Raw genomic sequence first — 23,233 nt, forward strand, 5'->3', positions numbered from 1 at the left:
CGGCCGAGCCGCCTCCCCGGAAGGACGGGAGAAAGGGGGGGCGGTCGGACCCCGGGCCGTCCGTCGGTCCAACCGTCCGTCGCCCGTGCCCCGCGGGGGCGACGCCGGAGCGGCTTCTGGGATCCCCCAAGGGGAAGAGCAAGGCCGGCCTCTGACCCTCTTCCCCGCCAAGAACGTGCCCCTCCCGGGCCGGAGTCACCGGCCGCCGGGGGTCAAGAGGAGTCGGGGTCTCCCCGCCCGGCCCTCTGCGTCCCGGGGGAGGGGGCGGCTCAGACCAGCTCGTCCAACAGGGTCCCGATACTCTGGGTGGGTTCGGGGGGGCCGGCGATCGGCTTGTTGCACATGGGACACACGGAGCGGACTTCCAGCCACTTCACCAGACACCTGCGGGCGGGACGATCGCGACGGTACTCGGTGAGTAGGCGCTCACCCTGTGCCCGGCGCCGTTCGAAGCCCCGGGTCACGTGCGAGCTAAGCAGGTGGGACGCGGCCCCCGTCTCCCGTGGGGCTCACGCTCCCCGTCCCCGTTTTCCAGGCGAGGCAACTGAGGCCCGGAGAAGCGAAGCGCCTCGCCCGGGGTCGCACGGCAGACGCGTGGCGGAGTCGGAATCAGAACCCAGGTTCGGACTCGCGGGCCCGCGCTCCGTCCACTAAGCCACGCTGCCTAGTCGGGCTCGTTTATCCCCTTCCACCTCCTTCCCTCACCTTTCCACCTCCATTTTTTTTTTTCTTTTTTAATGGTATCCGTTAAGCACTTACTCTGCGCCGGGCACCGTAGCAAGTGGTGGAGTAGATACGGGATTGCCAGGTTTGGGGGTTTTTGTTTTTTTTTTTTTTTTGCTTTAAAGGGTATCCGTCGAGAGCTTACTGCGGGCCAGCCACTAAGCGCTGGGGGAGACGCAAGCTAATCAGGCCGGTCCCAGTCCCCGTCCCCCGGGAGGCTCAGCGTCTCAACCTACGGAGGAAACGGCGTGGTCTAGCGGACGGAGCCCCGGCTTGGGAGTCGGAAGGTCACGGGTCCTCATCCCGGCTCCGCCGCTTGTCTGCTGTGTGACCTCGGGCGAGTCCCTTCGCTTCTCTGCGACTCAGATACTACCTCCGGATAATGGGGGTTAAGACCGGGAGCCCCGTGTGGGACAGGGATCGGGTCCGAACTGACTGACCTGTCCCTACTCCGGTCCTCAGAACGGTGCCTGGCACAGAGTAAACACTTAAAAAACACCATTAAAAAAAAAAACGAATCCCCATTTGACCGATGAGGCGACCGAGCCTATTACGTATCTGCTGATTCCTCCCGCAGCGTGCTCTCGCGGGCGCTCGGGACACTGCTCTGCACTTAGTGAGCGCTCAATGAATGCCATGAATTGACCGACTGAGGCACGGGGGAGGTAAGAGACTTGCTCCGGGACAAGTGGCAGAGTGGGGGACGCCGCCAGGAACCCCAGGTCCCTCTGAGTCCCGGGCCCGCGCTGCTTCACCCGGACGGCCTGTCCGAGCGGGAGCCTCGGCGTCGGGGACCCGGCCCACCCTCGGCCCCCGAAAGCTTCGCCCCCCCCCCCCCCCCCGCCCCCCTCCCGGCGCCCGGCCACCGCCCGGACGAGTGCCAGCCCGAAGGACAACCTCAGGGAGGGGGCGGGAATCCTCGCCCCTTCCCGGGGAGCCGCGGAGACACCTCACCACGGTCCCTTAACGCCCGGCCACCCCTTCCCGCCCCGCCGCCGGCCCCCGACCCGACCTCCGCGGCGACGACTCACTTCCGATGGAAGGCGTGTTGGCAAGGCAGCACGCCCAGCTCGTCTTTTCCCTTGAAGTCTTCCAGGCAGACGGCGCAGGTCTGCTGCGGGGAGAGGAGGGGGCGGAGGGGACGGCACGTGTCACCCCGATCCGCCCGGCCCCGCCCCGCCGTCCCCCCGGCCTCCCCCGGCCCCTTCCCGCCCAGCTGGCCGCGGCCTCGCTCCAGGGAGAAGGAACCGGGGCGGGGGGGAGGTAGGACATACTGTCCACCAGCTTCCTGAGGAAAGACGGAGAACGGAGGGAGCTCGGGCGGGAAGGCCGGACCGGTGAACGAAACGGCCGGCGGGAGGAGGCGGGGGCCCGGTGGGCGACGAGAAGCCGCCGAAAGGACCGGGCCGGGTGGGATTTCCCATCCCGGAGTCCCAGAGGTGGGAAGCCGCCGGGGAGAAGGGACAAACAGAAGCCCCCGTTCCCCCCACCCCTTCCCACACCGTTGGTTCACGAGCGCTCACCGGGCGCAAAGCGCTGGATTAAGCGGCGGGGAGAGTACGATACGACAACCAACGGACGCGTTCCCCTGCTTCACTCACCCCGTATAAATGGAGCTTCCTGGCATCTCCTTTGAGCACGACCTGGAAGGGGAAGGAAGAAAGACAGGAGCCTGGAGCGACGTCAGCCGCGGCCCGGAGGGGCTGGCGGGGGGACGGGATTCGCCGGGGAAAGAAGCTCGCTGTGGGCAGGGGACTCCGTATATCGTGCTGTACTTCACCGAGCGCTCGGTACAGTGCTCCGCACCCGGCAGGCGCCCGATGGCTATGATCGATTGATTTAAGGGGCGCTTCACGCCCCCCGCGCCCCCAATCGCCTCCTCCCGGTCGGGCGGGCCCTTGGGAAACCAGACCGCCTGCCTAAAGCAAAGTGTTCGCCGACTCTGACAGGTCGTCCTCTCCCCAGTGTTTAGAACAGCGCTCTGCACACGGCGAGCCCTCGATAAATACGATAATAACGACGGTACGGGCCAAGCACCGTCCCAAGCGCTGGGGGAGATACCAGTTGGGCAGGTCGCCCCGGACGGGGCTCGCGGTCTCGATCCCCATTTTCCAGATGAGGTAACTGAGGCCCAGAGAAGTGAAGTGACTTGCCCAACGTCACCCGGTTGACACGTGGCAGAGCCAGGATTAGAACCCACGACCTCTGACTTCCAAGCCCGGGCTCTTTCCGCTCAGCCACGCTGCAATTGCAGATCGTAATAATAACCGTGGTATCCGTTAAGCGCTTACTACGCGCCAAGCACTGTCCTGAGCACTGGGGTAGATACAACTAGAGAAGCAGCGTGGCTCAGCGGCAGGAGCCCGGGCTTGGGAGTCCGCGGTCATGGGTTCGAATCTCGGCTCCGCCCCTCGTCAGCCGTGTGACTGTGGGCGAGTCACTTCACTTCTCCGGGCCCCAGTTCCCTCATCTGGAAAACGGGGATGAAGACTGTGAGCCTCACGTGGGACAACCTCATTCCCCCGCATCTCCCCCGGCGCTTAGAACAGTGCTCTGCACGTAGCAAGCGCTTAACGGATACCAACATTATTATTACATTATTGTTACAAGCTACTCGGATCGGACAGTCCCCGTCCCACATGGGGCTCACAGTCCTAATCCCCATTTTACAGATGAGGGAACTGGGGCGCCCAGAAGTAGAGCGACGTGCCCGAGGTCACGCACCGGACACGCGGAGGAGCCGGGATCGGTAACGCGCGTCCTCTGACTCCCGGGCCCGTGCTCTTCCCCACCGGGCCACGGAATCCGTGGCCGAATTGTCCGTTCCGAGCACTCGGTGCTCTGCCCGTAGTAAGCGCCCCATAAATACTACCGAATGAATGATGTTCAGACATCCGGCGCTCAGAAGAGCGCTTGGCACATAGTAGGCGCTTAACCGACGCCATTATTATTATCTGTCCCGCAGAAGGAGAATTCTACTCCAGGCCTCTGAGGACCTCCCAGAAGAGAGTTTCCCGGGGGGGGCAGCGAGGTGAGAGGAGCCACCCTAACCGTGCATTTTCGTGGCTCAGTGGCAAGAGCCCGGGGCTCGGGAGTCAGAGGTCACGGGTTCGACTCCCGGCTCTGCCGCTCGTCAGCCGGGTGACCGTGGGCGGGTCGCTCCGCTTCTCTGGGCCCCGGTGACCTCATCTGGAAAATGGGGATTAACCGTGAGCCTCACGCGGGACGACCCGATGCCCCGGATCTCCCCCGGCGCTTAGAACGGTGCTCTGCACATAGTAAGCGCTTAACAGATACCGACATTATTATTTTCTAGCCAGCCCCTCGGGCTCCCTCGGGAAGAAACCGAGCACCGTGGATGGCTAAGAGGCACCCGCCTGCCCGGAGGCAGGCGGGTGGGTCCGTTTTCCGGCTCGGATGAGTGTGCCATCTGAGGACGCCGTGACTCCGCTCCATTACCTCTCTGTAACCGTACCGCTCGCTCTGGGCCTGGTGGCGAAGTTTGCTGGAGGAGAGAATAGGGACAGAGACAGAGAGTCGTTACCGGGGCTGAGCCCCAGATCCTCCCCCTACCTCCCCTCTTTTCCGTAACGTAATCTACGAAGCGCCTACTACGTGCCGGCCACCGTACCGAGCACCGGGGTAGATCCAAGCTAACCGGGTCGGACACGGTCCGTGGCCCACAGGGGGTTCACAGTCTTAATCCCCACCTGTCAGATTCATTCATTCGATCGTATTTATTGAGCGCTTACTATGTGCAGAGCACTGTACCGAGCGCTTGGAATGGACAAACGGGTAACAGATAGGGACAGTCCCCGCCCTTTGACCGGCTCACGGTCTAAGCGGGGGAGACGGACGGGCGAGAACGATGGCGGTCGACAGGATCGAGGGGATGGACGTCTCGTTGAAACGATGGCAGGTAAATAGAATCAAGGCGATGTACATCTCATCAACAAAATAAATGGGGTGATGAAGATATGTACGGTCGAGCGGACGAGTACAGTGCCGAGGGGCGGGGAAGGGACGGGGGAGGAGCGGAGGGAAAGGGGGGAAAAGAGGGCTTAGCTGAGGAGAGGTGAAGGGGGAGCAGGGGGAGCAGAGGGAAAAGGGGAGATGCGGTCACTGAGGCACAGTCCTCTCTATAGTGTGGGAAGGCCACTGATGACGATGTAATAATAATATGATTATAACTCAAGTGCCTTCTGTTATCACAGCGTTACGTCAAGTGCTCACTACGTGCCGAGCACTGTACTAAGCGCCTGGGGTACGTACAAGCTAAACCGTGACGCGGTTCAGATTTCGGTCACAGGGGAACGTACCGCGCAGATCTAGTTTTAGCAATTGCACGTGGGTCCATTCAGTGACAAACTATTATTACGACGATTGTTATAATGGCATTTGTGAAGTGCTTACTCTGTGTCAAGCACTGTACTAAGCGCTCGGGGGAGGGAAACAAGGCAATCAGGTCAGACACGGTCCCTTGTCCCCCACCGGGCTCACCATCTAAGGAGGCCGGAGAACGGACATTTAATCCCCATTTCCCAGACGACAAGACGGCCCAAGAATCCCCACCGGTTCTTAACGGGACAGCCTGGTTTCTGACTTTGTTCTTCCAGTCCGCCCGCTTCCCCAGAGCTCCGCGAACGGGGCCGGGCGCCCTGATGCTCAGCCCAGATTTTTCGGCCAGAAGCGGCGAAATCCGCGCGGAGCCCCGTGCCCGAGACGGGCCCCCTCCCACCCCACCTCAGCTAGCCTCCATCTCCTTCGCCAGCAAACAGCGTGGCTGGCGGCGACCCCCCGGGCCCCACCCCCATCCCCTTCTGTCGCCGCGGCCGTCCGGGGCCTGGCGGCTCGGCCGCCCCCACAGTAATAATAATTATTGGTATTTGTTAAGCACTTGATAATAATGATAACGTTGGTATCTGTTAAGCGCCTACTCCGTGCGGAGCACCGTCCTGAGCGCCGGGGGAGAAACGGGGTCATCGGGTCGTCCCGCGTGAGGCTCACGGTCTTCCTCCCCGTTTGACAGATGAGGTCACTGAGGCCCAGAGAAGTGAAGTGACTCGCCCACGGTCACACAGCTGCCAAGCGGCGGGGCCGGGGTTCGAACCCACGACCTCCGGCTCCCAAGCCCGGGCTCTTTCCGCTGAGCCGCGCTGCTCCTCTAGAATAATGACGTTGGTATCTGTTAAGCGCTGACTACGTGCAGAGCGCCGTTCTAAGCGCTGGGGGAGATTACAGGGTCATGAGGTGGTCCCACGTGAGGCTCACAGTCTTCATCCCCATTTGACGGATGAGGGAACCGAGGTTCAGAGAGGTTAAGTGACTTGCCCACAGTCACGCGGCTGACAAGTGGCAGAGCCACTTATTATATGCCAGGAGCTCTACTGAGCCCCGGGGAAGATAGAAGGCAATCGTGTCGGACACGGTCCCCATCCCCCACGGGGCTCGCGGTCTCCAGCCCCACTTTCCAGATGGGGGAACTGAGGCCCGGGGAGGTGAAGCGACTTGCCCAAGGTCACCCGGTTCCTCCCGACTCCCGGGCCCGGGCTCTATATCCAGCGGGCCCCGCCGGCCGGAGCACGGAACGGCCGGCCGGCGGCCCGGCTGGGAGGGCGGAGCCCGGGCGGGGGCGGGAGGCAGCGGGGCGTCGGGGCGACGGATGCCGAGGCCCCCCCCCCCCGTCGGGCCAGCGACGGGCAGGAGTCTAAAAATAGCGAGCGCTCGGGGGGACGGGCCCGGCGGGGGGGGAGACGCCAACCCCGGGTGATCCCTCTCCCCGCCGAACAACGCCGCCGGGCCCCAAGATAATCTCTCCTTTCCCGCCGCTTCCTGCCTCTCCGGCCCCTCATCCTGTCTCGGGGCAGGAGGCGGCCCCGGGGGAGGACAGAAGAACGAGCGAAGGGAGGCCCGGCTCGGCTCTGATGAGTTCATCCCCAGACGGGGGCGGGGGAAGGAGGCCGGCATGGTTCCAACTGGGCCGAGAAGGAAACGGAGACGCACGCGGGGAGGAAGTGGCTTCTGGGCTTGTGTATCCTTCTATATTTAGAAGCACCCACCCCCACACACACACACACACGAAACAGAGCCGTACTTGACGCCCGGACAGAAAGGCACGTGAGGCGCCGGCCGGGCTCGGTGGCGGTCCGACCCCGCTGCCTGGGCAAGGGGAGCCCGGAGGCCCGGGCGTCGCGCGGCTATTCCCCGGCTCCCCTGGCCGCCGCACGACCGGAGGAGAGGAAGAGCCAGGAGGGTCCCCGGCCCCGGGTCTCCCCGCCCGGAGACGGACCCCTCGGCCCAAGAGGCCACGCCGTCCCCGGTTGTGGGGCGGGGAGGGGAAAGAGGAGGGGGAAGACCCTCTGCAACCCCTCTCGGCCCCCCTCACCTTTTCTCCAGCCCGGCTTCCCTGCCCCCTCCTTCCATCCTCCCAACTTTAAATCCTCCCCCCCGCCACCGGTAACCAGGGAGGTCTGCGGAGAGAATCTCCAATCTCTAAATAAATAAACGACCGCGGCCTTTATCCAGCAGTTGGCTCCGAAGAGCTCCTCTCCTGCCCGTGCTCCTGGGCACGGAGGGGAGGAGTGCTTTACGGAGGGACACGCGGGTCCGGGAATGCAGACGGCAATAACGAAGATAGCGTTCACTCAGCCTTCACTATAGTAGAACCACCGTGCTAAGCGGCGCGGCTCAGCGGAAAGAGCCCGGGCTTGGGAGTCGGAGGTCATGGGTTCTGATCCCGTGCCAGCTGGGTGACTTCGGGCAAGTCGCTTCGCTTCTCTGGGCCTCGGCGACCCCATCTGGAAAATGGGGATTAAAACCGTGAGCCCCGCGTGGCACGACCTGATCACCTTGTATCCCCCCAGCGCTTAGAACAGTGCTTTGCACATAGTAAGCGCTTAACAATTACCATCATTCCAGGAAGAACGGATCTGACGCGATCCTCGTCCTTTTGTTTTTCTGTGAAGCGCTTTCTACGTGCCAGGCACCGCACTAAGCGCCGGTTGGACCCAGTCCACGTCCTACGTGAGGTTCGCGGTCTCGATCCCCTTTATTACAGATGAGGCAGCTGAGGCACAGAAAGCTGTGACTTGCCCAAGGTCACGGAGCAGACGAGTACCCCTGGTCCTCCCCCTCTCCCATCCCACCCCCTCAGCACCGTACTCGTCCGCTCAACTGTATATATCTTCATCACCCTATTTCTTTTGTTTAATGAGATGTACGTCACCCTGATTCTCTTTATTTGCCACTGTCTTAACGAGACGTTCTTCCCCTCGACTCTATTTATCGCCGTCGTTCTCGTCCGCCCGTCTCCCCCGATTAGACCGTGAGCCCGTCGAAGGGCAGGGACCGTCTCTCTCTGTTGCCGATCTGTACATTCCAAGCGCTCAGCAGAGCGCTCTGCACGTAGTAAGCGCTCAATAAATGCTATGGAATGGAAGTAGCGGAGCAGGGATTAGAACCGAGGTCCTCCGACGCCCGGGCCGCGATGCTTCTCTCACGGGGTTCGCGGTCTAAGAGAGGCAGGGATTATTACCCCATTTTACACCCGAGGAAACCGAGGCACAGAAAGACTTGTCCAAAGTCACGCAGCAGGCCAGGGGAAGAGCTGGGACTAGGCTTCCTGACTCCGGACGCAGGCCCTTTCTATCAACCGAGGGCATTTATTGAGCACTTGCCGTGCGCAGAGCCCTGCGCTCGGTGCTTGGAAAAGTGCAAGATAAAAGAGTGAGTAGACACGCTCCCTGCCCACAAGGAGCTATTATCAGGCCACGCTTCCTCCATCTTGTCGGAAGCTGGATGAGACCAAGTAAACACTCAGCTTTCTTCATCCTCCCCTGACCGAGCCCAACACGGGACTCTCTCCTCTACGCGGAGACTCGCCGAGCCCCCCAGCCCCGGACGAAGGAAGAGGAAGTCTGAAGCAACAGGGGTGGGTGTGAGTTCTCGGCGGCCTCGGGGCCGTGACCTCTCCGTCATTCTGAGTCACGGCTGGCTCCCGGACTGCCCCGACCGAGGCAAGTGAGAAGTGGCGTGGCCTGACGGAAAGAGCGCGGGCCAGGCGGTCCGAAGGACCCGCGGTCTCATCCCGTCTCTGCCACTTGTCTGCGGGGTGACTTTGGGAAAGTCACTTCACTTCTCTGGGCCTCGGTAACTTCGCCCGTAAAACGGAGATGAAGAAGGTGAGTCCCATGAGGGACATGGACTTTGTCCACCCTGAATGGCCTGTCTCTACCCCAAGCGCTCAGTACAGTGCCTGGCGCATAGTAGGTGCTCAACAAATGCCATAAAAAAAAAGTCCTCCCTCTCCTGGGCCAACCGTATTTATCGAGCACTTACCGTGGGCAGAACACTGTCCTCTGTGCTTGGGAGAGCACAATATAGCAATAAACAGATCGCATCACGACGAGCTTAGAGTCTAGAGGGGGAGACGGACATTAATCTAAAAAAATAAATTACAGATGTATACGTAAGTGCTGTGGGACCGGGGAGTGGGAATGTAAGGTCTCCACCCGACGTTTAAGACGTTTTCTGTCTTCCTTTCTGTCTTCCTATTGTCTTTCTCCCCCTTTTCTTTTCTTTAAAAAACGCTATCGAAGTGCTGATCGTGTACCAGACACTGTAGTGGCTGCTGGGGCAGATTCAAGATAATCAGGTTGGACACAGTCCCTGGCCCACGTGGCGCTCGCTGTCTCCATCCCTATTTTACTGAAGAGGTAACCGAGGTGCAGAGAAGTGAAGTGTCTTGAAGTAAATCTGTCTCTCCTCCTTCCTGGCTGCTCTCCCCACCCAGGTGAAAAAGTCACGGGGAAAAAAATGTTTCAATTAACCAATCAATGGTCTTTATTGAGCGCTTAGTATGCGCAGAGCATTGTACCGAGCACTTGGGAGAGTACAAGCCGACAGATTTAGAGGACTCTTTACCTGCCCATAACGGGCTTAGAGTCTAGAGGGGGAGGCAGACGTTAATATAGGTAAATAATTTATGATATATAATTTAAAGATACGTACCCAAGTGTTGTGGGGTGGAGGCAAATATCAAATGCCCAAAGATTCAAGTGCTTAATCCTCACTTCAGCGTTATTTCCCCCTCCCACTGAGACACAGCAGCCATTCCGTATGTTCTTAGCGGGTCACAGACCAAGAAAATCACTCTCACACTCAGATCTCAGCCTCATATTCACTCACACAAACCCGTACGCTCACACCCAATCTGCCCGCCAACACCTATTCAAGCGCCCACGTGTCAAGGACGCTGCGTCAATCCAACGCATTTACCGAGCGCTCACTGCGTGCTGAGCGCTGGACTAAGCGCTTGGGAGGGTACAATAGCACAGAGTTGGTAGACACACTCTCTGCCCCCAAAGAGTTCACGGTCTAGTCGGAACATCGGAAAGAAATAAAGGAAGAAAAAGATGAGAATACAGAGGGAAAAATCAAGGTGGTATGATTTGAGGAGGGGGAGATTCATTCAATAGTATTTATTGAGCGCTTACTACGTGCAGAGCACTGTACTAAGCGCTTGGAATGGACAAATCGGTAACAGATGGAGACGGTCCCTGCCCTTCGACCGGGGGAGATGAGGAAGAGAGGACTGGAGAAGGTGAGGATGGTTGGGAGTAAAGTTGGGAGAGACAGACTGTAAGCTCCCCGTGGGCAGGGATCACGTCTTCCGACTTTATTGTGCTGTGATAATAATAATAATAATTATTATTATTATGGCATTTGTTAAGCGCTTACTATGTGCCAGGCAGTGTGGCTCAGTGGAAAGAGCACGGGCTTGGGAGTCAGAGGTCATGAGTTCGAATCCCGGCTCTGCCACTTGTCAGCTGTGTGACCGTGGGCAAGTCACTTCACTTCTCTGGGCCTCAGTTACCTCCTCCGTAAAATGGGGACTAACTGTGAGCCTCACGTGGGACGACCCGATGACCCTGTATCTACCCCAGCGCTTAGAACAGTGCTCGGCACATAGTCAGCGCTTAACAGATACCAACATTATTGTTATTATCATCACTGTACTCTCCCAAACACTTAGCACGGTGCTCGGAGCACAGCACGTGCTCATTAAAAACCACTGAGCGACAGACCTTATGGTCAGTGGAATTGCCATCAGACATTTCTATTTAATAAAATGCAGATGATACGCGTGGCCGTAAAGAACGGACCAGGCATCTCGGCTGAGTTCCCTTGGAACTTTTTACTGTTCCCTACGGCGATGGACCCAGGAATTCCCCCAGGCCGAAATGTTACTCCTCCGAAGCATTTTAGATCTTTTAGTGGGTTGGGTGGGCGGGGACCTCTACTAGCCGGCGGAGCAAAAAGCGCCTCCGGGCTGGAGGAGAAAGAAGTGAGTGCAACCAGGTAGAGGAGAAAGGGAAGGGGGAACAGTTTCTCAACTCGCTGGGTTAACAGAGGCCTCCAGACAGAAGACGCCGTTGGAGTTTGTTCCGTGCGACTTAATATTTCGTGGGCGAAACAGACTCCAGAAATCCCAGCCTGCGCAAGCCCTGCCTTAAGCGTGCAGTCCTACTCGGGGGATCGCCGGGAATAATACACTCGATCGTCGATCCTTAAGGGGGGGAATCGCGCCCACTTGCTCCACTGGACTCTCGCGGGTCCTCGGCAGAGTGCTCAGCGCAGAGTCAGCGTTCGGGACGTGCCACCGATCGAGTGATAGCTTCAGTTTTTCTTTTCCCAGTACAAGGCCTCATAAGCAAGGAGGTCCTAGGCTAAAATTGATGCCTGGGGCAAAGCGATGGGGTTGGAGATTCTCGGGAGCCCGGGGGGAAGCGCCGTGGGTATTCTAACGCCCGCTGCCTCCGGCCGCCCGCCGGGAGCAAGCACGCCCGGGCTTACGGATGGGCATTCGAAGGACGTTACCGGGTAACCTTGCTGCAACAAGCCAGCGATTCCGAGCAAGCCCACGGTAACCGAGCGAGTGTGACGGGGGCACCGTTTGACGGCGACGACCTGGCATTCCAACAACCCGGGAGGCCTGAGCACTGACAGATGAGGGCCTGGGGGGGGGACCCGGAAGAGCGGAGGGCAACCTCAGGGTGGCAGACCCGCCCGAAGGACGGTGCCCGGGTCCGCCGGTCCACCCCGGACCCCCGGGCCCTCCTCCCGCCCCTCCGCGCGCCCACCTGATGAAGTAGCAACAGAAGATGAGGCTGAGCACGAAGACGAAGATGCCGGTGCCGAAGATGACCATGTAGATGTTGAGCGGGAGATCCTGGAAGCTGATGGGAGGCATCGCACACGACCTGTTGGCGGCAACCAGTCCCAGACCACAGAAACACCCTGGGAAGGATAAAAGGGAAACACTATCATCACACACCGGGGATTCAGAGAGCCCGCTCGGAGACCGTTCACTAAACTCGGCCTTCTCCTCCTCCTTTCCGATCTGTCCTGGTTTTCCCAGTGGCATCGGTTAAGCGTCTACCGTGTGCCCAACGCCGTATTAAGCCGGGGTAGATACGAGATGGGCAAGATAGGCACGGTCCCCGTCCCATAGTCTAAAGGGAGGAAGAGGTATTTAATCCCCACTCGACACATGAAGGAATGGAGGCCCGGAGAAGTGAAGTGACTTGCCCAAGGCAGTAGGCAGGTGGCAGGGCGAGGGGTTAGAAGCCAGGTCGTCCGACTCCCGGGTCAGCGCTCTTAGCTACTTCTCTGGAAGTCTGCTTTTGGGCAATCCACTGGTCGCTAATACATCCGTCAAAGGCGGAGAGAGGAGGGGAAGAGATTCAAGCTTTAGGCAACAGATATCTGGCTCCGCAGCTCGCCTGGGGACGGGGGGAGGGCTTGACGCGGCTCGGTGGATAGAGCACAGAGTCGGAAGGATCCGGGTTCTCATCCCAGCTCTGCCACGAGTCTGCCGTGTCACTTAACTTCTCAGGGCCTCAGTCGCCTCGTCTGTAAAATGGGGATTGAGAGCGCGAGTCCCACGTGGGACAGGGCTGGGTCCAACCCGATTGACCTCTATCTACCGCAGCGCTTAGACCAGCGCTTGGTACGTAGGAAGCGCTTAACGAGTACCGTAAGTATGATCGCTATTAGTATTATCCTCCAAAAACCAGGAACGGAGTTGGAAAGGGATCGGGGAAGCCAACCGACCGCACCCCCTCCCCACGGCAGGACCGCACCTTAATTACTGCACAAGGGAGAGAAAGGCAGAGAGAACAAGAGAGAGAGAAATCCATCGTATTTACTGACCGCTTACTGTGTGCGGAGCACTGTACTGAGCGCTTGGGAGAGTGCAATACAACAGAGTTGCCTTCCCCGCTCACGGCGAGCTTACAGTTCAGAGGGGGAAGACGGACATTAATATAAATAAACGAATTACAGATATGGACATAAATGTCGCGGGGCTGAGAGGTGACAGAGAGACAGAGAAAAAGAAAGGGAGAGAGCCCCAAAGGATGAGAATGTATGTCTGCTCCCTGCCAGCCCTGTCCTCTTTTTCCGCCGGGCGACCCTCGGAAAGTTGTCGTGTCATTGCTGCCCGCTAAAATCCACATTTCAGAAAGGCCGCACGGTAGCGGAAGAGAGAGGGTCACCCTTAGAGCCGCTAAGAGGGGGATAGGTCTTACTCCCGCCGCCGCCCGGTGAGCTGCCGGCACCGGTAACGCCCCCCGAAGCCTTCCGGCGGGGCAATTCGGGGCTCGACGGGGAGGGCGTGTGCCCCTAACTCTTACCCTCTCTCCGGTGCTTCTCCCCAAGGCTGGCTCTTCTAAAAGGCACCTTTACCTCTGTGAAAGGCGAAGAAAGGAGGAGAGCGAGGGCCCAAGAGGAAGCGGGAGAGCCCAGAGGAGGAGGTGGCGGAGGAGAGAGGAGAAGAGAAGGAGCGAGCCCGCCAGAGCCGTCCAAGAGACCGGAGGCCCGGAGTCCCATCCCGTCCCTCTCTCCTCCGCTCCTTCCCCGCCTGCCCGCCGGACAAAGGGAGCGGGACGCGCCCCGCCGCCGAGCGGATGCCGGGCTCCCACGGGGCTCGGGAAGGAAGCTTCCCCTGCTCCGTCCACCGTGCGGATCTCCCTCGGCTCCGGGGCCACCGCACGATGGGCGACAGGTGGTGTCGCGGGAGGCTTCCCTCCTCTCCGGCGCTCCGTCTGCCCAGCCGCCACTACCCGGGGAGTTTCAGAGCCGGGCACGGCGGAGGGTGCGGACCGCGGGGAGGGAGATGGCATCCGTGAAGCGCTTCCCACGTGCCAGGCACCGGACTGAGCGCCGGGGCAGACGCGAGCCGATCGGGTCGGACGCAGTCTCGGGCCCACGCGGGGCTCGGGGTCCGGAGCCCCAGTTTACAGATGAGGGAACCGAGGCACAGAGGTGGGAGGTGACCTGCCCAGCGTCACCCAGCGGACGAGTGGCGGAGCCGCGACTAGGATCCGGGTCCTCCTGCCTCCCCGGCCTGTGCTCTATCCACGAGGCCGTGCTACCGTTTTTATTTTTTTACCGTATCTGTTGAGCACTTACTGTGCGTCAAACTCAGTTCTAAGCACTGGGGTAGGTGCGGGTTAATCAGGTCGGACCCGGTCCCTGTCTCACGTGGGGCTCACGGGCTCAGGAGGAGGGAGGACGGTAGAACTGAGGCAGGGAAAAGCGATCTATCCGAGCAACTGGAAGAGGCGGGATTCGAACCCAGGCCCTCTGACTCCCAAGCCCACGCCCTTCCCACGAGACCGATCGATCCATCAGTCGATCGTACTTATCGGGGGCTCGCTGAGTGCGGAGCACCGTACTAAGCACCGGAGAGGGTTCGATACCACGGAGAAGCAACCCGGCCAACTGGATAGAGCACGGGCCCAGGAGTCAGACGGTCATGGGTTCTAATCCCGGCTCCGCCCCTCGTCTGCCGTGTTACCTCGGGCAAGTCGCTTCGCTTCTCTGGGCCTCGGTCACCTCCTCGGTAAAAGGGGAACCGATACCGTCCAAGTGGGACAGAGACCGCGTCCGGTCCCGCTTGCTCGGATCCAGACCGGCGCCGAGTGCGGTCCCTGGCACGTGGTAAGCACTTAGATAGCGTAATTATTATTATTATCATCACTGGACACATTCCCCGCCCACAACAAGCTTCCAGTCTAGACCACACCGCTTCCCTACCGGGGCCGAAAGTAGCAATCCGGCCCTGTCTCCCCAGAGCAGTGATCCGAGGAGGCAGGGAGCAGGTGGGAGTTAATAATAATAATAATGAGGGCGTTTGTTAAGCATTTACTATGTGCCAAGCGCTGTTCTAAGCGCTGGGGGAGATACAAGGTTACCTGGTTGTCCCACGTGGGGCTCACAAGTCTTAATCCCCATTTTACAGATGAAGTTACTGAGGCTCAGAGGAGTTGAGTGACTTGCCCAAAGTCACACAGCTGACAAGCGGGGGAACCGGGATCCACCGGGACCCGGGGGGCACCGTCCTCTCCGGCTCTGGCCTTTCTGGACCTCCCGGCTCAGAGACGGCCCGGGTCGGGGGAGGGAGCGGGTGCCGGGAAAACCACCCAGGGAATGGCCGTGCGACTGACTCTAGACTGTCAGCTCGTCGTGGGCGGAGAGCATGGCCGCTAATTCTGTTGCACCGTACTCTCCCGAGCGCTTAGGACAGAGCTCCGCACACAGAAAGCGCTCGATAGATACCATCGATCCATCGACGACACCCGAGGCTTGTCCAGAGTTGCTCCCGGGAGGCGATGCATCCCTGAGCCACCCCCACGGGCTACGCAAGGAAGGCAGAGTAGGGGTTTTCCCTCTACCCTTTCACGGAATTGGCCTCGACCAGTCAGAGCGGTTTCTCCAGGAGGAGATCCCCTATCCTCCCGGCGCTAAATCCCCGAGCGCCCGGGCAAGGCGACTACAATAGCCCGGAACAGCGGATAGAGCCCGGCCCGGGAGTCAGCAGGTCACGAGTCCTAATCCCGGCCCCGCCACCTGCCTGCCGTGCGACCTCGGGCGAGTCGCTTCACTTCCCCTGGGCCTCGGGTCCCTCGTCTGTGAAACGGGGATTGAGACCGCGAGCCCCAAGTGGGACGGGACTGTGCCCGACCTGCTTCGTCTGCACCCACCCCAACGCTTAGTCTGGTGCCCGGCACGTAGCAGGCGCCCAGCGTTAATATTATCTGCATTCCCCGCTCCAGGCATCCAGACCCACCGCGGGCAGAGCCGCCCTCCGCAGTGACGGCACCCTTCTCCTGACCGACACGCTCATCCGAACATCTTCCTGGAGGCTCAGCGGGGGATTCCCGTCAGTGGTTCGGTCAGTCCGTCGTACCCGCGGAGCGCCGTACTAAACGCTCGGGACGCTGTAACGACAAACGGACACATTCCCTGTCTTGCTGAGGTGCCGGGGTTAAGGACTAGGAGGGGTGGGAGAGCCTTGGAAGAGAAGCAGCTTGGTAGAGCCACCCTGATCGGGGGACGACTTATTAGACCGTAAGCTTCTTGAGGGCAGGGATCACGTCTGCCGACTCCTGTTGTACCGCACTCTCCCGGGTGCTTAGCACAGTTCTCTGCGCACGGAAAACACACGGTAAATAAGATCGATGGATTTCTTTTGCTCTGGAAACCTAGAGACGGTATTTCCCCTCCCCCAGCCCGCCCCAAACTCCTCCTCCACCCAAAACTTGAAAGAACAGGAAACTGTGGCTCAAGAAAACAGCAGCCCCCAGATGTTTTGCATAAAAGCCTACGTCTCCGGCTACATCCCGAACCCAGTTCGCAGGCGCTTTAGAAAGCAAAACTGAATGCAGCGAACCTTCCGGCTCCCCCGAAGCAAGGTCTCAGAGAGTCAGACCCGGGTTTGGGGGAGGGGGGGCCCGGACAGTACCCTGGATTGATTTAGGCTGGTTAGAGGTCAAGAGGAACAACTAATAAGGCAAAACGATATCCTTCCCACGGGCCCGTTGTCCACCGTCTCTCCCTTGGACCCTCTCCCACTGGAGCGCGGACGTCCGAAAGTCCGTCTCTTCATCACCTCCTCTACTCCGTCCCAAAGAGGGTGGGGCAAGGAGGCAAGTGAATTTGCCAGCGGCTCCTCCGATTCGGCAGATACCGCTTTTCCGTCTCGTCGTCTCCCCGAGCACCCGGCTCAGCGGCCGCGGCTCGGTCGGTCCTTCGCGAAACGATGTACGGTTAACGGCGGTAAGAGGGGGAGGTGTCTCTCTCTCTCTCTCCCCCTCCCCCTCCCCCTCTTCCAAACCCGGCCGTAAAACAAAAGCCCCTTGAAATAATTAATCCAAGCTTTGGCAGAGTCTACTCTGAGAAAGAATTCTTTTACTAGCCAGCATCTATGCCCAGAGGCTGGACCATCTGCCGGTTATTAACCCCAGCCCTTCCGCCACTAAAACTACCGGGGTAAGAGCCGGGCCGAGGCTCAGACAGTCACCTTTCCATACCCCCTACCGGGAAACTCTGCGGCCCAGGGATTTCGATCCGCCCCGCCGAGAGATCCAGAGGTCCCGCCGGGCTTGGACAGAACCTGAACTTTCTCCACGGCTCCAAACGGCTGCATCAGAGGGGGCTCTACGACTCAAATGCAGTGAATTCGACGGACCGCGCTCTGGGGGCGGAGGGGGTCCGAAAAAAGTTCACCCAGACAAAGCGGAGGTTCCAGGGAAACGATCAGAGAAGCAACATACGTAGCGGATAGAGCCCGGGGCCTGGGAGTCAGAAGGTCGGGCGTCCTAATCCCTCTTGGGCCACTCCTGTGCGACCTCAGGCGAGTCACTTCACTTCTCCGGGCCTCAGTTTCCTCCTCTGTAAAACGAGGATCGTCACCGTGAGCCCCGCGTGGGACAGGGACCCGGTCCGACCTGACTCGCTGGTCTCTAACCCAACGCTCAGAACAGCGCCCGGCACATAGTAAGCGTGGCTCGGTGGAAAGAGCGCGGGCTTGGGAGAGGACGTGGGTTCGAACCTCGGCTCTGCCCCTTGTCAGCTGTGTGACCGTGGGCAAGTCACTTCACTGCTCTGGGCCTCGGTTACCTCCTCCGTAAAATGGGGATTAACCGCGAGCCTCACGCGGGACGACCTGACGACCCCGTATCCACCCCCGGCGCTTAGAACGGCGCTCTGCCCCTAGTAAGCGCTTGACAGATACCAACGTTATTATTATCATTAACAAATACCATAATTATCATTCTCATTACTAGCACTGGGGCAGGACTAGCTCTGGGGCGAGCCGGGCGGGAACGGATTTAGAAAAGATTCCGGGGTTCGGTCCTTGAGGTGCGCTGGCCACCACACACGATTCCCAGTGGGAAGGTCCCGGGAGATCAGATCCACCCGGGGTGGGGACCAGGGCACCGGAGACCCGGAACAAAGGGAGGGAAGGAGAAAGGCGACCGGCGGTGCGTAGATCTGCATCGTATACATTTTGGAAAACGCCAGTGAAGTTTCTGGCCGGGAACTTGAGCTCCCTCTAGGAAGCTCCGACCCCCTTTCGACGACCACAACAAAGGCCGGTGTGGAGACACAAAGGCAGGAGCGGGGGGAGGTGGGGGAAAGGAGGCCCAACAAAGCCATCGACGTGTCCCGCGCCGTCCAGGCGGCCACATCTTCAAGGGGCGACGGTCCCCGGGTCCGGGCAAGGGAGAGCAAAAGTGGAGCTCCCCTTGGGGATCGGCAGCTCCCACCTGGCGCGGCTACAGCCGGGCCCGGGAGACGGAGGGTCACGGGTTCTGACCCGGCCCCGGCCGCTCGTCCGCTGTGCGACCTGCCACTCCAAACTGGCACGGCCCAGGGGCCGCGGCTCAGGCCCGGGAGTCGGAGGGTCACGGGTTCTAATCCGGCCCGGGCCGCTCGTCCGCTCCGTGACCTGCCATTCCGAACTGGCACGGTCCAGGGGCTGCGGCTCCGGCCCGAGAGCCGGAGGGTGACGGGTTCTAATCTGGCCCGGGCCGCTCGTCCGCTCCGTGACCTTAGGCAAGTCACTTCCCTTCTCCGGGCCTCAGTTTCCTCACCTGGAAAGCCTGGGACCCCTGTGCGGGCCAGGGACCGTCCCCGGGCCTCAGTTTCCTCACCTGGAAAGCCTGGGACCCCTGTGCGGGCCAGGGACCGTCCCCGGGCCTCAGTTTCCTCACCTGGAAAGCCTGGGGCCCCTGTGCGGGCCAGGGACCGTCTCCGGGCCTCAGTTTCCTCACCTGGAAAGCCTGGGGCCCCTGTGCGGGCCAGGGACCGTCTCCGGGCCTCAGTTTCCTCACCTGGAAAGCCTGGGACCCCTGTGCGGGCCAGGGACCGTCTCCGGGCCTCAGTTTCCTCACCTGGAAAGCGTGGGACCCCTGTGCGGGCCAGGGACCGTCTCCGGGCCTCAGTTTCCTCACCTGGAAAGCCTGGGACCCCTGTGCGGGCCAGGGACCGTCCCCGGGCCTCAGTTTCCTATCCGGGAGCCCTCCGCGGGACGGGGACCGGGTCCGATGGCCCGGCGCCTAGCCCAGCGCTTAGAACAGCGTCCGGCACACAGTGAGAGCTGAAGGCACACCATCCTCCACCTCGTTATTACTCTCCAGGCTGGAGCGGCGGGATCCGGGCGACAGACCCCCCTCTCCCCAACCCTCCCAACGCCCCCCGACCCCGGCTACTCACCGTTACACCACTGAAAGGGGTGCATCGATGAGGCCCGGCTGGAGCTGCCGTCCGCGGGGGGGACCACCTGGGCGACCCCCTTCCTCTCTCTCCCCCTCGGGCCGGACACTCCGGTGGGCGCACGGGAGGAGAGGGGGAGCGGGAGGGACGGGAGGGGAGGCGAGGGGCCGCCTTCAAGGAGGGCCCGGGAAAGGGGGCATGGAAGGACGGCTGCAGACTAACAAAGGGGAGGGCGAAGAAAACAGGAGAAGACAAAAGAGGGGCTCGAGGGGGCAGAGACCGCCACACATGAAAGGCAGAGGCTGAGCTCTGGGACCGGGGGAGGGGGAAAGAGGAGGAGGAGGAGGAGGAGGATGCTAGTGCTGCTGCTGCTGCTGCTGCTGCAATTGCTGGAGCTGCTGCTGCTGCTGCTGCTGCAATTGCTGCTGCCGCTTTTGCCGGTGGTACGGTTCGGGAAGCCCCTCCCTGTCCCGTCCCGTCCCCTCCCCGTCCCCTCCCTCCCCTGCCCTCCCTTTCCCTTCCTTGTCCGGCCGCCGGCGCGCCCGGCAGGCCGGCCCCGGCTCTCCCTCTAGGGGGCGCCGCGGCGCCCCCTCCGCGGGCAGTCTCCGCCCCCTTTCCTGGCGCCCCCCCTCCTCTCCTCTCCACCAATGGGAGGGCTGGTCCCGCCCCCCTCATTAGCATCCGGCCTCCGGCTGCGCCTGCGCGGAGGGCCCCCCCCCCCCCCCGAGCGCCTCCGGACACGTGGCTCTCCGCCCCGCCCGCCGGGCCCTGGCCTCATTCATTCATTCGTGCATTCATTCATTGATTCATTCGCCCGTGCATTCATGCGCCCTTTCGTTCGTTCAAGTCATTCCTTCGTTCGTTCGTTCGTTCATTCACTCATTCGTTCGTTCGTTCATTGAGTCGTTCGTCCGCTCATTCATTCGTCCGTGCGTTCATTCATTCATTCGTCCATTCGTCCGTTCATGCATTCTTCCGTTCATTCATTCGTCCGTTCGTCCGTTCATTCATTCGTTCATTCATTCGTGCGTTCATTCATTCTTCCGTCCCTTCATTCATTCGTTCGTTCGTTCATCGATTCATTCGTCCGTTCATTCATTCGTCCGTGCGTTCATTCATTCATTCATTCGTCCGTTCATTCATTCGTCCGTGCGTTCATTCATTCATTCGTTCATTCATTCATTCGTTCATTCATTCATTCGCCCATTCGTCCGTTCATGCATTCTTCCATTCATTCATTCATTCGTCCATTCGTCCGTTCATTCATTCATTCATTCGTGCGTTCATTTATTCTTCCGTCCATTCATTCGTTCATTCGTTCATTGATTCATTCGTCCATTCATGCATTCTTCCGTTCATTCATTCATTCATTCATTCAATCGTCCATCCGTCCTTTCGTTCATTCGTTCGCTCATTCATTCATTTATTCGTTCATTCATTCAATCATCCTTCCACCCGTCCGTCCGTCCGTCCATTCAATCGTTCGTTCGTTCGTTCATTCAATCATTCGTTCGTTCGTTCATTCATTCAATCATTCAATCGTTCGTTCATTCAATCATTCGTTCGTTCGTTCAATCATTCATTCATTCAACCATCCATTCATTTGTTCGTTCATTTATTCATTCATTCAATCATTCAATCATCCATTCCTTTGTTCGTTCATTCATTCGTTCATTCATTCATTCATTCGTTCAATCAATCAGTCACCCATTCATTCATTCATTCACTCAATTGTTCGTTCGTTCATTCAATCAATCAGTCATCCATTCATTCACTCATTCATTCATTCAATCATAGAGAAGCAGCGTGGCTCAGTGGAAAGAGCCCAGGCTTGGGAGTCAGAGGTCGTGGGTTTGAATCCCGGCTCTGCCCCTCGTCAGCCGTGTGACTGTGGGCGAGTCACTTCACTTCTCTGGGCCTCAGTGACCTCATCTGGAAAATGGGGATGAAGACTGTGAGCCTCACGTGGGACCACCTGATGACTCTGTATCTACCCCAGCGTTTAGAACAGTGCTCTGCACATAGTCAGAGCTTAACAAATACCAACATTATTATTACCCATTCATTCAATCGTATTTATTGAGCGCTGATCGTGTGCAGAGCACTGTCCTAAGCACTTGGAAGGTAGAATTGGGCAACGGAGACAGACCGTCCCTGCCCAACCATCAGGCTTTCAGTCTACACAGGGGAGACAGACAACAAAACAAGACAAAACAAGGAGTCAGGCGTCCCTATCGTCAAGATAAACTGAATCAGAGGCATCCACACGTCATTAACAAAATAAATAATAATGTTGGTATCTGTTAAGCGCTTACTACGTGCAGAGCACTGTTCTGAGCGCAGGGGTAGATAGAGGGTAATCAGGTTGTCCCATGTGAGGCTCACAGTTAATCTCCATTTTACAGATGAGGTAACTGAGGCACAGAGCAGTGAAGTGAATTGCCCACAGTCACACCGCTGCCAAGGGGCAGAGCCGAGATTCGAACCCCTGACCTCTGACTCCCAAGCCCGGGCTCTTTCCACTGAGCCACGCTGCTTTTCTAAAAAAAAATGTTGGTATTTGTTAAGCACTTACTACGTGCAGAGCACTGTTCTAAACGCTGGGGGAGACACAGGGTCGTCAGATTGTCCCACGCGAGGCTCCCAGTCTTCATCCCCATTTTCCAGATGAGGGAACTGAGGCACAGAGAAGTGAGGTGACTCGCCCACAGTCACCCAGCTGACAAGGGGCAGAGCCGGGATTCGAACTCATGACCTCTGGCTCCCAAGCCCGGGCTCTTTCCGCTGAGCCACGCTGCTTCCCTCGAGTAATCGATAATATATACAGATAGGCACAAGTGCTGTGGGGAGGGGAAGGGGGAAGAGCGGAGGGAGGGAGTAGGGGAGATGGGGAGGGGCGGAAAGAAAGGGAGGGCTCAGTCTGGGAAGGCCTCCTGGAGGAGGTGAGCTCTCAGGAGGGCTTTGAAGAGGAGAAGAGAGTTAGCTTGGGGGATAATAATAATAATGATAATGGCATTCATTAAGCACCTACTATATGCAAAGCACCGTTCTAAGCACTGGGGGGGGGGGGATACAAGGTGCTCAGGTTGTCCCACGTGGGGCTCCCAGTCTTCATCCCTATTTTCCAGATGAGGTCACTGAGGCCCAGAGAAGTGAAGCGACTTGCCCCGAATCGCCCAGCTGACGAGCGGCGGAGCCGGAGTTAGAACCCACGACCTCTGACTCCCAAGCCCGGGCTCTCGCCACCGAGCCACGCCGCTTTCCGTATGCGTGAGGGTGTGAGGGAGGTGAGGAGGGAGGGCGGTCCGGGACCGCGGGAGGACGCGGCCCGGGGGTCGACGGCGGGGACGGGCGAGACCGGGGGACGGCGAGGAGGCGGGCGGCGGAGGAGCGGAGCGTGCGGGGCGGGCGGTGGAAAGAGAGAAGGGAGGAGAGGTAGGGAGTGGGCGAGGTGATGGAGAGCCTCGAAGCCTAGAGTGAGAAGTTTTTGCTTAGGCCTTCCCAGACCGAGCTCCCCTTCTCCCTCTCCTCCCTCTACCCCCCTTCACCTCTCCGCAGCTCAACCCTCTTTTCCCCCCCTTTCCCTCCGCTCCTCCCCCTCTCCCTTCCCCTCCCCTCAGCCCTGTGCTCCTCCGCTCATTTGTCTATATTTTTATTACCCGATTTGTTTTGTTGATGAGATGTACATCCCCTTGATCCTATGTATCCGCCATCGTTTCAACGAGACGTCCTTCCCCTCGATTCTGTCGACCGCCGTCGTTCTCGTCCGTCCGTCTCCCCCGATGAGACCCCGAGCCCGTCAAAGGGCAGGGACCGTCCCTATCGGTTACCGATCTGTCCGTCCCAAGCGCTCGGTACAGTGGTCTGCACACAGTGAGCGCTCAATAAATACTGTTGAATGACTGAATGTCAGGAGACCTGGGTTCTGATGCCGCTTGCCTGCTGT

At 59.4% G+C, this 23,233-nt stretch overlaps 1 protein-coding gene across 3 annotated transcripts; it reads right to left on the bottom strand.

Moving 5' to 3' along the window:
- Window positions 1-52: 52 nt before the first annotated feature.
- RNF122 (ring finger protein 122) lies at window positions 53-19,648 on the bottom strand. 3 transcript variants are annotated; one of them, XM_039912009.1, is made up of 7 exons: window positions 19,288-19,648; window positions 15,857-16,007; window positions 11,865-12,021; window positions 4,183-4,228; window positions 2,325-2,366; window positions 1,755-1,837; window positions 53-384 (listed from the first exon to the last, which is right to left on the bottom strand). In XM_039912009.1, exons 3-7 carry the CDS (start codon window positions 11,972-11,974, stop codon window positions 270-272), a joined length of 396 nt encoding a protein of 131 aa, XP_039767943.1. In that variant the 5' UTR covers window positions 11,975-12,021; window positions 15,857-16,007; window positions 19,288-19,648; the 3' UTR covers window positions 53-269. The 3 variants fall into 3 exon arrangements, with proteins under 3 accessions (XP_039767943.1, XP_039767942.1, XP_028920273.1); XM_039912008.1 differs by lacking the exon at window positions 15,857-16,007 and having other exon boundaries at window positions 1,755-1,834; XM_029064440.1 differs by lacking the exon at window positions 15,857-16,007.
- Between the last annotated feature and the right edge of the window lie 3,585 nt (window positions 19,649-23,233).

This window comes from Ornithorhynchus anatinus, chromosome 5, assembly GCF_004115215.2.
Source record: "Ornithorhynchus anatinus isolate Pmale09 chromosome 5, mOrnAna1.pri.v4, whole genome shotgun sequence".
Classification (NCBI taxonomy): Eukaryota; Metazoa; Chordata; class Mammalia; order Monotremata; family Ornithorhynchidae; genus Ornithorhynchus; species Ornithorhynchus anatinus.

Excerpts from the sequence above, each read along its gene's own strand:
- RNF122 (XM_029064440.1), bottom strand. The coding sequence starts at position 19,312 with ATGCACCCCTTTCAGTGGTGTAACG. Across the intron at positions 4,229-11,864 it reads TTCTGTTGCTACTTCATCAG|CAAACTTCGCCACCAGGCCC; the intron begins GTGGGCGCGCGG and ends TCTCTCCTCCAG. Across the intron at positions 2,367-4,182 it reads AGCGGTACGGTTACAGAGAG|GTCGTGCTCAAAGGAGATGC; the intron begins GTAATGGAGCGG and ends TTCCCCTTCCAG.